We start from the raw sequence: 17,484 nt of genomic DNA, 5'->3' as shown, positions 1-17,484 counted from the left end.
GTATTCATGCGTTATTAACATAATATTATTAATTTTATTTAATTTGAAAAATCTATTTATCTTAATAAAAAATAGTTTGAATTTTGAAGTCATAGTATTTCATATACATTTTATTATACAGGTTAAATTAATCAAGACTAAACTACGTTCAACCATTGGACAAGACCGATTGGAAAGTCTGATGATTCTTAGCTGTGAGAGAGATATAGGTAAGTATCAATTATGAAGAAGCAATTAATGTGTATGCTATGGCATCAGATTTATTAAGAGATAGCTTTTATTTAAATGATTATGCCACTTCTGCAGTTTTAAAAAATAACTGTACTAAATATACAATATGCTTCAAAGACTAAAAAAGTTCGCGCCGCCACTGACGCTACCCATACATTTATTAATTTATAGAGGTTACTTACTGAACTTAATGGATGTTTTCTTCTAATCCACATGGCAACGACGTTGGCCGCTGCATCATCTACATTACATTGCCCACATAAAACCACTAGGATATCCCGCACTAGGCGGGATATCGTAGCACGTGGTTTTTTCAAAGTGTCTAGAAAGTTGTCAAATTCGATTAAATTTAAATCTTTCATACTTTTATTCTTTACTTGCGATATGTATTCAGCCATAACAATGGCTACAAGCCGTCTGAAATGTAAAGTCATGGTAACTTTTTGGCATTTTCAGTGAACGGAGGCATGGTACAAGGAAACGTAACGAACAAGCGCCAGCCATGAAATGAAAAGTGTATAAAATTATGTAGGGTTAGGGTATTGCGTCCTAGTTAATGGTAATTGAACATAAGGTAATCATGAACATACTACAACGGTCGTGGTTAGTAGAAATTTCACCTATTCTGTGATACTACTATGATAACATAAACAATCGATAAAATGATAACACATCATACTATCTAAAATCTTAAGACGAACTATTACTGAAAAAATTATTGGAAATTGGGGAATACACCGGTTTCATACGAAATAAAGTAAAAATGGAATACAATAAAGTAACACTGTTTTAATTTAATTTTGTTTTTTAATATAATTCAATATAAATTTAATATAATTGAAAATATAGCACTTAAATAATAACAACAATTATTGGGATAAACTACACATAGGAAGTGTTCTAAATTGTCCATTTACAATATAAAAAAATGATCTGAAGTATACATTTTCACAGATACATTTTTTATATAGTTTTGGACAAAATGAATTCTTACAATTTAACACAGAGTAATATAGAGGGGCCATTACCGATACGCGTATTTATAGCAATATGAAGCAATGTATATGGCTATCAGCCATGCATTTGGCTATCATGTACAACAATAATGGAAATAGGGGAATCCCCAACAACTTTTATTTTATCTTAATAATTTTATATTTTATCGTCGATTAACCGATAAACGATTTCCTCAAATTTGGCATTTACAGTTTACGCTCAGCAGTGCGAACACTGAACTCCATACGACGAAATACGAATTGACCATGTGTTTTCAATACTTATTTAGGCGTCCATATTCAATTACGGACTTAAAATCGCCCAATACAAATCAAGGTAATTAATTTTTTTTCTTAGGGTAAGGGTGGTTGTGTGTGTATGTGTGGAAGTTTGAATAATTTATGCGATTATAGTTACAGTAAAACCTCCCTAGGTTAGGTTAGGTTTAGATAATGTTAAAATATTTTTTTTTGCAGATCATAACATCTTCAATATCAGTATTCTGAAAAGGGATCTCGGAACTAAACGTAAATTTTTAAAGATGACTGTAATGAGTTTAAACCAAGATAAAATAAGCTTTATGAAGGAAAAAAGAAAAAACTCTTCTAAATCAAAATCGATAGACCTTATGGTATTTATTACATTCTTTTATAATTTTGCTATTATGAAAAAATTTACTGTGTTGAAACGTTAACTTACCTTTTATCAGGAAAAAATAATATCATAGACTTGGAAAAAATATTTAAGTTTTTAGAGCGTTATGTTCAAAAAGTAGATGGTATAATTACCGTTTATTACTAAAATCAACGATTTTCTTATGTTCAAAAAATGATTACTTCCAAAATATTCTAAGTACAAAAGCACATTGCACATAATAATATTTGTTATAATTCGTTCTATAAGAAAAAAATAACTTCATAGACTTGGGAATATTATTTAGGTTTAACGTTAACTTACGGAGATAACACGTGCGGGTACTACGTCCACTTAAGAATTTAAAACCGTTTTATTTGCTTAAACAAATTTTTTTTCTTACAGTATTCCAGTATCAGAGCTTGCGGTATAAGGGATACATTTTTTTATATTGTGCTCGATGACAATAAAAGTTTTCATTGTGGTTTTTTGTGGGTCAAGTCAACAAACATACATGAAATATATGGCAAAGTCGGTTCCAAAATAGGAGATTGCAGTTGCAAAAGTAATTTTTACTTTTTAATAAACCTTGATTGATTATTTAAGTATAAATAATTTGGTTTTTTTTTTTTTAAATATTTTCAACTAGTATATTTTCATTTATTTAATTGTTTACAGGAAAACTAATACCATCTGAAAACAATGATATTGATAGATATAAGGTGCTGCCTCCTCCTCGTCCTTCAAAAAAGCAAGAAGACAGATATGACATACATTTATGCAAAAGTAATTTTTACTTTTTAATTTTATTTATGTATTTATATAATATTTATTACAACAATAGAATATATAATATATATATATATATTATCAACGAAATATGAATTAAAAATTGTAGTACCCCCTATAATAAGCATAGCTTGTGCTGAGGCAGGTTCTTATTGTTTAAAATAAATACATAAGAATAATTATTGGACAGTAGTTAATTTACAAACAAATTAAACTAAGAGATTAACGTAACTAACAATATAAGAAATAATAAAAAAATACATGATAACATATTTTCATTGACTTGTGTATAAAATAAAATTACCTTGATTGATAATTTAAATATAAATTAGTCCTGCCACTACCAGCTATCTCTGTTTATATGTTATCACAACCTGTTATTATTCCATATGTAATTAAATATATCTACATTACTGTATTTTTAATTCAATTGCCCTACTATCATTATGAAATGAATCAATTATTTGCTGTTTTTTTTTTATTGAAATATTTTAACTAATAAATTTTCATTTATTTAATTGTTTACAGGAAAACAAAAATCAACTACCTATGATTCTGGGTACATGGTGCCGCCTCCTCCTCGTCCTTTTCACCCGCAAAATGAAGAGACTGAATGTCCGTGTTATATTTCTTAATATCAATAAATATCAATCTTAATATCATTCTTAATATCAATCAATAAATATATGACTATAAACCTTAAATGAATCTGACTTTTTTTTATTTTAGAGTTTAAGTACACAAAAAAATAATATTATAAGATATGAATCAAACGTTTTAGGTTTTTTTTTTTTTTATTAAGTTCATCATCATGCCGAAACGAAGTGCAGAAAAGGTGCACTGTGCTGGGTGGCAAAACATTGGTTGGCATACATAAAATGCATAAGAAATAAATTAAATTATACATTTTTTTAAAGGTGAAATATAACAATAATATTATTGTTCGTAGTAATTAAAAAAATAAAATAAATATAGTACAAATGGTCTATCAGGAAAATATAATTTCATAAAATTTGGGTAAAAATTAAAGGGTAAATAGACTTATGATCAAAATAGAAACCACTGTAAATACGATATTTTGGATTATCACAATATACATTTTTTCGAAGTAATTTAGGATAAAAAATATCTATCGTACTATGACAAAAGATATATTTTCTTAACCGCCATGACCTGGTCTACCAGAAAAATACAACTTCATAAAGTTTAGGTAAGAAATAAAAGTTTGATAGGCATATGTTCAAACAAAAAATAACCCTCTAAAACTATGAAAATATGTCAAATATTTACGTTCAAAATGTGATTTCTGCGAAAATATTTGAAGTTAAGGTAAGTTTAGTAGATATAAAGATTCAGTGTGATATTATCTATCAGAAAAATATAATTGTATAGAGTTTTGTTGAAAAATACAGTTTTTTATACTACATTTGGTGCGCAGAGTTAAAAAACAACGTATTCACAGTTATGCGTAAGCAGCCTGGACTTAAACAAAAATCTATGAAAACCTAATTTCTTGAATATTGCACATATCGACTTGATTTTTTTTTTTAAATGATCAGAATGGTATCCTTAGTCATATTTTACAGTTGGAAAATTTCCATCAACCGTAAAACCGGATCAGTGGCGTGAAATCTAAGATATTTGGGATCGTCAAAGCATATCATTTTTCGAAGCAATTTAAATAAAAATAATAATTATTGTACTATGACAAATAATATATGTAAATATTCAGCACATAGTGGTCTATCAATAAAAATTATGCGCAACAATTTTGGGTAAAAAACAAAATAGAAATAGCCTTACGTTCAAAAAAGAAAAACAGCGCTAAAACGATGAAAATATACTGAATAATTTATGATTAATACGTGATTTTCTGGAATTTTTTTTGAACCTAAGCTATGATTTGTATATACAACGATTCGTCATGTAATTATCTATCAGAAATATATAAATTCATAGAGTTTGGTTGAGGAATATAGGTTTTTATACTACATATGGTCCGTGAAATTAAGAAATAACGTATTCGCAGATAAACGTATCAGCATGGACGTATTTCAAAAATATATGATATCCTAATTTCTTTAATATTGCACTTATCGACCTGATTTTTTTTTTTAATTGTTCATAATGGTATTCTTATTGATATTTTACTGTTGGAATACTTCCATCAATCCTAAAACCGAATTAATGAGGTGAATTTTTTGATATTTTGATTCGTCAAAACATATCAGATTTCGTAGAAATTTAAAAGAAAAAAAATCGTATTTTTATGACAAATGTTATATGCAAATACTCATCACATAATCTTCTATCAGAAAAAAATATGTTCACACATTTTGGGTAAAAAATGAAGCAAAAATATGCTTACGTTCAAAACCGATAACACCCGCTAAATCGATGCAAATATACTGAATAAATTTCGTTCAATACGTGATTTTCTGTCAATATATTTGAACCTAAGCTATGATTTGTATATAAAACGATTCGTCATGTAATTATCTATCAGAAATATATAAATAAAGTTTGGGTAAAAATTAAAGGGTAAATAGACTTATGATCAAAATAGAAACCACTGTAATCACGGTATTTTGGATTATCACAATATACATTTTTTCGAAGTAATTTAGGAAAAAAATATCTATTTTACTATGACAAAAGTTATATTTTGAACATAACGTTATTAAAACTTAAATATTTTTCAAAATTGGTACACACTATATTTTCCTAATAGAACGAAATATGCTTAAAAGTGTTATGTGCAATTTGTTTTTGTACTTAACATATTTTTGGAGTAATCGTTCTTTGAACAAAAAAAAATCGTTGATTTTAGTAATAAACGGTAATTATACTATCTACTTTTTGAACATAACGCTATAAAAACCCTAATATTATTCCAAATTGAAATAAAGTATTTTTTCCTAATAGAAAGATATATGCTTTAAAGTGTTATGTGCAATGTGCTTTTGTACTTAACATATTTTTGGAGTAATCGTTTTTTGAACATAAAAAACCGGTAGATTTTACATATAAATCGTAATTTTCGCTACATTTTTTGAACATAACGCTATAAAAACCTTAATATTTTCCCAAATTGAAATAAAGTATTCTTTCTTAATAGAAAGATATATGCTTAAAAGTGTTATGTGCAATGTGCTTTTGTACTTAACATGTTTTTGGAGTAATCGTTTTTTGAACATAAAAAACCGGTAGATTTTACATATAAATCGTAATTTTCGCTACATTTTTTGAACATAACGCTATAAAAACTTAAATATTTTTCCAAATTGAAATAAAGTATTTTTTCCTAATAGAAAGATATATGCTTAAAAGTGTTATGTGCAATGTGTTTTTGTACTTAAAGTATTTTGGATGTAATCATTTTTTGAACATAAAAAAATCGTTGATTTTAGTAATAAACGGTAATTATACTATCTACTTTTTGAACATAACGCTATAAAAACCTTAATATTATTCCAAATTGGTACACACTATATTATCCTAATAGAATGAAATATGCTTAAAAGTGTTATGTGCAATTTGTTTTTGTACTTAAAGTATTTTGGATGTAATCATTTTTTGAACATAAAAAAATCGTTGATTTTAGTAATAAACGGTAATTATACTATCTACTTTTTGAACATAACGCTATAAAAACCTTAATATTATTCCAAATTGGTACACACTATATTTTCCTAATAGAACGAAATATGCTTAAAAGTGTTATGTGCAATGTGCTTTTGTACTTAACATATTTTTGGAGTAATCGTTTTTTGAACATAAAAAACCGGTAGATTTTACATATAAATCGTAATTTTCGCTACATTTTTTGAACATAACGCTATAAAAACTTAAATATTTTTCCAAATTGAATTAAAGTATTTTTTCCTAATAGAAAGATATATGCTTAAAAGTGTTATGTTCAATGTCAGGTTAATTCCAGAATAACCTTCCCGATTAATTCCCACGCCCAGTTATTCAACGCATGTCTTAAAGCCGACCGATATGGGATAGCTTGACGTTTTTACTCAAAAAAAAAAATGTCAAATTCTCAAGAGACTTATATAACGAATCGGAGTATCACACCCTATTATTATATATATTATTACATTTCTATAATAAATAAAAAAACGTATAACTAAGAGACATTTAAAATCATCGAGACGTATTTGATGTGGCGCTTTCCATCTTCCATTTATATAATACGTAGTATGTACCTATATATTAATTATTTTATTTTAGGCCGTGTAATTTGTGTACATTCTTTAAAAATCTATAATTTTATGTTATCTTAAATTACACATAGGTAGGATAATATTCTTTTTATACAGCTATTCAGAATACTGGACTAGACTTTTGTACTCAGGTAGTATTTTTATTTCTCTAGTGATGTAGGAATTTCGTAAGATTCTGTGTTGACTAATATACCTGCTTTATGTTAAAGTTGTAAATAATCAGTCTATTTATTACCCACCGTTTTTTTAACTCTTTTTTTACACTGATTGGGCATCTACACTAATAGCATTTAAAATATTATAAGATTTATTTTTTTATTTTAATACTTAAAAAAAATGTCATAGGTACTTTGACTCAAAATTAGGTGGTATTCTAAAACTCGCGCACGCACATTGTAAGATGTGGGTAACTTCAGGTATATTATTTCAATACTCGAAAGCATAAAATCTACCAACAATAAATCTGGTAAAACACGATTGCTTATATTATACAGTCCTTATCAAACGAGAAAGTCTAAAATTCTGGATGAATTATGATACATGACCGTTTAATTTCGATATATTTAATTAAAACCATGTATATATATATGTGTGTGTGTGTGTGTGTGTGTGTGTGTGTGTGTGTGTGTGTGTGTGTGTAATATATAGATTATAGTGCATATGGACATTTGGACTAAATGATTTTAGTCAAAAGGTTAATAAATAAATTATTTTAATTAGGTATTAATAAAATTAAAAATGATTTATTACCAATATCAATTTAATTTCTTAAAAGATTACAAATACGACTATCTCGTACACACGCATCATCGGATGAGTCCCTAGTAGTTTCAGGCATATTATTTCAATATTCGAGAGCATAAAATGTACCTACCTACAATAAATCTAATAGAAGGAACGCGATTGCTTGTATTATACATTCCTTATCAAACGTACAGAATTGTGCACATTTTGAGGTACATGATGATTGCGTACCTACGGTTTATACATAAAATGTTTGTTGAATTTCTTTAACTTTATGTATTTGACTTAGTTATAGGATTTTATATTTTATAACTGCTTAATTAAATGAAATGTGTGTAACTGTGTACGTAATATTTGTTTTGCCCAAACATATACGGCTATATTAATAATAGCTAGGTATTAAAATTTATTGTATGTATTGTAACCGAAATAATTGATTAAAACGTAAAATGAATAATAATTGAGTATAGTGAAAATAATAACAGAACAGCTTTGAACTTTTGCATGAGTTAACTGTTTTCTTTTTTTCAAAAACATAACTTATCTCTTCTGTCTTGTACTCTGAGTATTAGATTACTCTAATTAGATTCGTCTTATTCATAAATAAAACGAAAATCTGTCACAATTTATAATACAAGGCTATAGCTATATATTATATTTGTTATTATTATCATAAGCGGTTGACGGCGTCGTTGCTGTGTTCTGTTCCTGACTCAGCTGGCTGGCGCGATCTGGTCCGTCACAGAAGGTGACCTATAATATATATATATAACACGAGACCGTCCGCAACGAGTACGGCCACTCGTGCGGGCCGTGTTTGTAATCCATTTTATTTTTCACGAATCATAAATAATAATTACCAAAAAAACTTTACATATGTTGGGCACACTAACGTATTCAAAATCAATAACTTTGTCGTTTAAATTGATGGTTAATGACTAACCGTCTGGAAAATAAAGAATTATTATTATCACATCATGTAGTATTAATAAATTTAATTACATTTAAATTAGTTTTTTATCGTTTTTTTTGAAATATAACCATCATTATCTCCGCTTGATTGTGTGTAGAAAATGCTGACGTGTTTGTAAATTATAACAGATTATGCAAAAATAATTGTAGTATTATAACTAAATTAAATTTGAGTTGTCGTTTAATAGGAGTTTCCATTAAATATAATTGATACTATTATTATATTTGTTTAATATAAAATATAAAATCGTAAATTGTATTAAATATATTTTCTAATTGTACCAACCTACATATTACTAAGTATATTTTTTCAAGAACACTTAAAAATGTTATAAATTAAATTATATCATAAACTTTAAAGTATTTCACAATATTATGCTTTAAATATCATAATGTCTGTAATGATTTACTTACAGTACCAAAACTTAATAAAAATGTAATAAATAAATGTAAATAATAATGATAATGTAATAATGTATTTATAATGTAGGTACTAGGTATATTGTATTTTTATAATAATATATTTTATTAATGTAATAAAATGTGAATGAAATATGCACATCATAATATTAGGTGCCTATATCGTATATTGTATAAAATTATGTGTGTATTTATCAACTGTAAATAATTTAAGTCAACAGTGTTATATGTTTTTGAGCGCAAAGGTGATGTGTGTGTGTGTGTGTGTGTTCTTTTTGTACTTAAGCATGAAGATAAAAAGACAGTAATCGTGTTTGCAGCGCAAATAACACGTCCTGTTGACCAAAGGGTACGTGTACGGTGTACCGGAGTGGCGGTGTACGTTACCTGTACCATAAACCATTGTCATTTGTCACAGCAAAATAGCAGATGGTCAACCAAATATATACATTCTGTAAAGGCACAAGACGATATTGTAGTATTTTATAAAATAATATATAATTCGTAAAAATATAAAGATCAGGAAATACTGCGCACTGCGCAGTTTCCTGACTTAGAGAAACGTATTGAAATAATACATTGCAGGATTCGTATTTTAGTTGTTCGGTTTCACTTATGAACTGAGTTGTGACCTAAATCGTACACTTGTGCAGACAAGCATTCCGTCCCTTTTGTGTCTGAAGTGATTTATATGGTTTGGGTACTGTCATCCTCGCCCACAGGCCACCAAGACCAAGCCTACGCTTACAATCGAAATAAAAGAATAAACGATAATAAACATAATATTGGAATCGCTTATAATTGAAGAGACGAGTTTACCACTAAAACACGAGACCGCGTCTACTCTCTACAGTTATCTGAAATGAAAATTGCACCTATTTAATTCGAATGTCATCAAAATATTAAAATAACAATTGCTCTGTTCGAAATTAAAAATTAAAATATTCAGCGAATGCCTAAATACAATATATTATTAATATTAAATATTAATATTATATTAATATATTATAATATTATATTATATTTATATATTATTATTATATTATTTATATTAAAGATTAAATAAATTTACATCGAAACAGTATTGTATGTTATTCTATAAATATATATTTTCCCTCCCTTTATATATCTTCTGATTTTGTTCTCTAACACGAGTGTATATCATTGTAGAATATATAAAATAATATATAATTCGTAAAAATATAAAGATCAGGAAATACTGTGCACTGCGCAGTTTCTTGACTTGAGAGAAACGTATTGTAATAATATTATAAATATATTGAATTATATATTATTTTATATATTCTATAATGAAGTACACTCCTGTTTTATAAACTACTATAATATCGTCTTGTACCTTAACATAATGGATATTTTGTTGACCATCTGCTGTGACATTGTTACAATAGTTTATAATACAGGTACTTTGATCCCTAACGTACAATGCCACGCCAGTCCCGTGTTCTGTGACTGACCGAAGGGCGCCAGCCAGCCGAGTCAGGAACAGAAAACGGCACCGACGCCGTCGACAGCAGATATAAGAATAATAACAAATATATACCTATAGCCATAGCCTTGTATTTTAAATCGTGACGGATTTTCATCTTATTTATGTATAAGACGAATCTGAAAACATATTTGAATTTGTCGCTCAAGTCTACTTGAGAACGGTCAGTGCACATTTTTGATATTATCTACCAAATTCCTAAAATCATTATATAACAAACGAGTAATTAAAAATTGTCATTTTTCAATTGTTTAAAAATTTATATTTTAATAAAAATTGTGAACTGGACGTTCTAAAGTATATTTGATGAAAAATTCAAATCTGTTTTCAGATTCGTCTTATTCATAAATAAGACGAAAATCCGTCACGATTTATTATACAAGGCTATGGTTATAGGTGTATACTTGTTATTATTCTTATAACTGCGGTCGACGGCGTCGGTGCCGTGGTCTGTTCCTGACTCGGCTGGCTGGCGTCCTTCGGTCAGTCACAGAACACGGGACTGTCGTGGCATTGTACGTTAGGGATCAAAGTACCTGCATTATAAACCATTGTCACAATGTCACAGCAGATGGTCAACAAAATATCCATTATGTATAAAGAGCTGAAGGAAATACTGCGCAGTTTCCGAACTTAGAGATACGTATTGCTATAATACATTGCAAGGTTCGTATTTTAGTTGTTCGATTTCACTTATGAGCTGAGCTGTGACCTAAATCCTGCACACGTGTGCAGACAAGCATACCGTCCCTTTTATGTCCGAAGTGATTTATATGGGTTGTGTATTGTCCTCCTCATAATATTTAACTCTTTTTTTACACTGATAAAATTATATTTTCATACTTATAGCATTTAAAACATTTTAAGATTTATTTTTTAATTTAAATACTTAAAAAAAATGTCATAGGTACTTTGGCACCAAATTAGATTATATTCTAAAACTCGAGCACGCACATTGTAAGATGATACCCTAGTAGCTTCTGATATATTATTTCAATATTTGAAAGCATAAAATCTAAATACAATAAATCTAGTAAAACACGATTGCTTATATTCTACAGCCCTTATCAAACGAGCAAGTCTAAAGTTCTGGATGAATTATGATACATGACCGTATAACTTCGATATAACATCAAAACCATGTATATATATATATATATATAGATGTGTGTGTGTGTATAATATGTAGATTGTAGTGCATATGAAAATTTGGACTAAATGATTTTAGTCAAAAGGTTAATAATATTAAATAAATAAATAATTTTAATTAGGTATTAATAAAATTAAAAATGATTTATTACCAATATCAATTTTATTTCTTAAAAGATTACAAATACGACTATCTCGTACACGCACGCATCATCGGATGAGTCCCTAGTAGTTTCAGGCATATTATTTCAATATTCGAGAGCATAAAATGTACCTACAATAAATCTAATAGAAGGAACGCGATTGCTTGTATTATACATTCCTTATCAAACGTACAGAATTGTGTACATTTTGAGGTACATGATGATTGCGTACCTACGGTTTATTCATAAAATGTTTGTTGAATTTCTTTAACTTTATGTATTTGACGTAGTTATAAGGTTTTATATTTTATAAGTGCTTATTTAAATGAAATGTGTGTAACTGTGTAAGTAACATTTGTTTTGCCCAAACATATACGGCTATATTACTAATAGCTAGGTATTAAAATGTATTGTATGCATGTATGTTTTGTAACCGAAATAATTTATTAAAAAGTAAAATGAATAATAATTGAGTATAGTAAAAAAAATAACAGAACAGCTTCACGGCACACCCTTTGGGAAACACTGGTCTAGGTATCTATTTTGTCTTGTACTCTGAGTATTAGATTACTCTAATTAGATTCGTCTTGTTAATAAATAAGACGAAAATCTGTCACGATTTAAAATACAAGGCTATGGCTATAGGTGTATACTTGTTATTATTCTTATAACTGCGGTCGACGGCGTCGGTGCCGTGTTCTGTTCCTGACTCGGCTGGCTGGCGCCCTTCGGTCAGTCACAGAACACGGGACCGGCTTGGCATTGTACGTTAGGGATCAAAGTACCTGCATTATAAACTATTGTCACAATGTCACAGCAGATGGTCAACAAACTATCCTTTATGTATAAAGAGCTGAAAGAAATACTGCGCAGTTTCACGACTAAGAGAAACGTATTGCAATAATACTAGCAGGATTTGTATTTTAGTTGTTCGATTTCACTTATGTGAGCTGTGACCTAAATCGTACACATGTGCAGACAAGCATTCCATCCCTTTTGTGTCCGAAATGATTTATTTGAGTTGGGTACTGTCATCCTCGTCTACAGACCACCAAGACCTGCAAGCCTACGCTTACAATCGAAATAAAAGAATATACGTTAATAAAAATAATATTGGAATCGATTTTACTCGAAGAAATGGTTTTACCACCAAAACATGAGACCGCGTCTACACTCAACAGCTATCGGAAATGATATTGTTCCTATTTAATTCGAATGTCTTTAAAATATAATAAAATAACTATTGCTCTGTTCAAAATAAAAAAATTAAAGTATTCAACGAATGCATTTCTGCAATTTTATATTATATCATCTATTCATCTCAACCCTAACTCCGCTCAAAAATTTTATTTTTTATTGTTTAAATATTATAATACCTATATATTATGTAATTAAAGATTAAATACAAATAATATTTAATAAGTATAACCGGAAACAGCATAATCCAAAATATTTATCACTAACATTATATTTTATACCAATCATTTTAAATTTAAATAGTAATAAGTAAAATTGAATTATCTTATAATAATAATACATACATACATACATACATACATACATACATTCATACATGCATACAATAACTATTCCGCCGCGGATATCTGTACAATATCTAAAAAATTATGGTGCAAACGCGACGTTTTCCGTCACCAGTATAGCCCATCCTAATTTAAAACAATGTAAAATTAGGAGTTTGCGTTTTTATAACTTCGGCGTTCGTCCGCCAAAACACAAGCCGGCCGGAGTTTTCCGCCGCGGATTAAAACGCGGCGTATTACGTCCGTTGTGTATAGCTACTCCGATATAAACCAACGCATTTTCGATTCGACGGGAAACGCGGCGGAATACGCGGCGTACGAAACGCGTCGGAAAACGCCGTGTATAGCCCCAGCCTGATGAAATGAACACACACGAGCCATAAGACCGATATTATACCTACTTCAATAACAAAATCAGGAACAACAATAGATGCTATATTTTTTCGTTATCTTTACTCAAATACTCAATCGAATCAAGAACGTATATAATGTATTTTAGTTACCATAAACCGATTATATTCACTGTAGCTATTGCATCATCTACACAAAATATACAGGCAATCGAAGCGACGAGCACCTAATAATGTACAGAATACAGATTACAGAAATAAAATTAAAATAATATTTATAAAATCAAAACCATGTAATATTTATACATAATATATGTGTGGGTGTGTAATGTGTATATAATATGTAGATTATGAACATTTGGACTAAATGATTTTAGTCAAAAGGTTAATAATATTAAATAAATAAATAATTTTAATTAGGTATTAATAAAATTAAAAATAATTTATTACCAATATCAATTTTATTTCTTAAAAGATTACAAATACGACTATCTCGTACACGCACGCATCATCGGATGAGTCCCTAGTAGTTTCAGGCATATTATTTCTATATTCGAGAGCATAAAATGTACCTACAATAAATCTAATAGAAGGAACGCGATTGCTTGTATTATACATTCCTTATCAAACGTGCAGAATTGTGTACATTTTGAGGTACATGATGATTGCGTACCTACGGTTTATACATAAAATGTTTGTTGAATTTCTTTAACTTTATGTATTTGACGTAGTTATAAGGTTTTATATTTTATAACTGCTTATTTAAATGAAATGTGTGTAACTGTGTAAGTAACATTTGTTTTGCCCAAACATATACGGCTATATTAATAATAGCTAGGTATTAAAATGTATTGTATGCATGTATGTATGAATGTATGTATTGTAATCGAAATAATTGATTAAAACGTAAAATGAATAATAATTGAGTAGTGAAAAAAATAACAGAACAGCTTTGAACTTTTGCATGAGTTAACTGTTTTTTTTTTTCAAAAACATAGCCTATCTCTTTTGTATTGTACTCTGAGTATTAGATTACTCTTATTAGATTTCGATATTCTCAAAATCAAGATACCTATATCTTATGATAAAAATAATAAAAATCGAATTCTATTGTATCCTAAAGAAAATCTTCTACTTTTTAACAGAAAAAAAATGGCCAAATTATACCAGTGTAAGAATTTTTTCTATAAGAGATTCTGTTAATGGCGTAAGTGCGTAATGTAAGTTGCGTGATGCACTGCGTATATGTGTTGAGCAGCGGGCCTCAATCTTTTTGCTTTCGCGGACCATTGCAGTACCTTTTTTTATCGCGGACCGGCGGTTAAGAACCACTATGTGCAGAGCATCTCAGTCAAATGACGTCGCACTCAAATTAATGATTATTTTCACATAATATAGGTACTGAGTTACGCAAATGCAATAACATTTAACATGCATTTTTTCTCCTATTAAATATATACAAAGAGGGATATAATTTGTATTTTATTATTATCATAGTGCAGTGAGTGGGTCGTTGGTGAGCCCGCATGTGTACCTACCTCAACTTGGTAACTAATCGTTCCAATTGTTGTAAATCATCATTAGTCATTTTAATTTTAATTTAACATACGTAGCACTTGCACAAAAAATATTTGTTGTTTCAAAAAAAAAAAATACTAATAATGGTTAAGTAGTTCTGCGTGTTATAAGTCACTACGCAGCAGTTGTGTTATCAGTGCCGTAACTAGAAGTTAGCGGCAATGGGCGCTCGCCAAGAACGCAGTTAAGTAAGGAGCGCATTTGAGAATAAAATTTTTTTTTTATAAATTATTTAAAGCCAATAAACTATATATATAACTGGATTGCGCCTTGGTGATGTTTATTTATTAGTGTTTACTATTTAAACATTTATATTATATATTGAGGTAGGTAAATATAATATAAAATATATTTTATTTTTGCGTGTATATAACGTAAAGTCATAACGGCAGAACGACGAACGGCTATAACAATGATTACCACAAACGACTAAGGTTTTCTCGACTATTTAGGATTTAACTAATATGACAACAGATATCCAACTTTAACTATAATATCTATACAGAATAGTGATAAAAGTTTATCTTAATATTAGTACTTATACATTATACCTACGACCTACGTTTATCTTTATCAGCATTCACCAGTCGGTTTCTGTATTTTATATTAGTTTATTCCTAATTCTTCAGTAAAATTGTTTTTCAATACGAGAGCAACAGTGCTAAATTGCTGAACTACGGTGTATCAACTATCAATTATGTTTTTTTAAATTTAATTTATTACATATTGCAAATACATTATACACATTTGTAAATTACTAATTATTAACATTTTTATCAAACTTATTTTATTTATTTTTTAACTTAGTAAAATCTTAATTTTAAATCGAAATAATCTGTTAGTATCGTTTGCTTATAATCAGAGCTGGGATTTATATGCAATAAAAAATTGTAAAATATGCATTTTATTTACCAAAGTATGTAAAAATATGCATCTTAATTTTTAAAAGATACACACACAAATATATTTATTTCAAGAAATATATCAATGATAAGCTGATTGTTATAAAACATGTAAAATTGAGAATAAAAACTAAAAATTATTTTTTTATTTTTCGCATGCATTAATTATTGTTTTAGTTATACAATTTATAATTCTTAATCAATAGAAGAAATATGTATTTTAAATGCTACTACCACATATTTTTTTAAATTTTCAAATATAAATGATCGGCGAACATACATAGTCGATTATTGTAAGATAATATATATTATTATTAATATGTGTTGCTTAATCGCCAACACTATATACTATAATATATATTATTATATGCTAGAGATAATGTTATTATATATACGCATAATAGCGCACGTACATTACATACTAGAATAATTTATTATGTCGTCTGGCGAATTCTTTTTTTAATACAAATAATATGAGCTTTTTCATTAAACATTAAAAACGAAATAATACAGTGTTTTATTGATAATGTAATAGATTTACAGATATTTTGTAATCCGGAACTTGAATAGGATAAAACGGATTTATTAGTTATTAACTGACACCATCTAAACACTGCGTAATATTGCCCACCCAATTGTAATTTTACGTTGTGTAGTTTTTAAGATACAGCGATCACTGTATGAGTGACTGAGTGAGTTACTAGCTGCAGCACTATTACCTACCTACCTATACTACATTATACATTAACAGTGTATATTATGTCGTAGGCATATAGTCAAATCAGGTATGTTACTAAATGCCTAGGCATATAGTCAAATAACTAGTAATTTAATAAAATGACTAGGCATTTAACTAAATGTATATTTCAAGTCAGGCAAATAATAATAATCAAACATTTTGTATTACTTTAAACATTTAACTATATTTTCTATTAATTATTTATGGCTATTTTATATATATAAAAAAAGTATGTATTATTTATTAATATGTAAAACACGTAGGTATATGAAATATGTTTAATTTCGTTCACATCGGTACTATTGTTTTAAGAATTAAATCATATAAAATAAATATATACATAGGTAATTACTAATCAATAATTAGGTATGATCAATGTAGACGATAGTACGAGTATAATATAATATATCCTTTAGTCTAATATAGTACTAAGTAGTGAGTAGGTACTATATATATTATTATTAAATAAAAATAAAAGTTCCATTGGTTTTACCTTGGAAAATTGATATAGATTGTATGAGAACCTTATCTATATTGAGTTGTAAGTTATTTTTAAAA

The 17,484-nt window shown here is 28.2% G+C and overlaps 1 protein-coding gene across 1 annotated transcript; it reads left to right on the top strand.

Annotated features, from left to right (window-relative positions):
- The first annotated feature begins 1,307 nt into the window (after nucleotides 1-1,307).
- LOC126552227 (uncharacterized) lies at nucleotides 1,308-3,357 on the top strand. The gene is made up of 5 exons (XM_050206924.1): nucleotides 1,308-1,563; nucleotides 1,704-1,858; nucleotides 2,266-2,425; nucleotides 2,539-2,646; nucleotides 3,178-3,357. Exons 1-5 carry the CDS (start codon nucleotides 1,494-1,496, stop codon nucleotides 3,282-3,284), a joined length of 600 nt encoding a protein of 199 aa, XP_050062881.1. The 5' UTR covers nucleotides 1,308-1,493; the 3' UTR covers nucleotides 3,285-3,357.
- Nucleotides 3,358-17,484: the final 14,127 nt, after the last annotated feature.

The sequence above is a fragment of the Aphis gossypii genome, chromosome X (genome assembly GCF_020184175.1).
Source record: "Aphis gossypii isolate Hap1 chromosome X, ASM2018417v2, whole genome shotgun sequence".
NCBI classification, from domain to species: Eukaryota; Metazoa; Arthropoda; class Insecta; order Hemiptera; family Aphididae; genus Aphis; species Aphis gossypii.
This window is presented reverse-complemented; position numbering and strand designations above follow the sequence as displayed.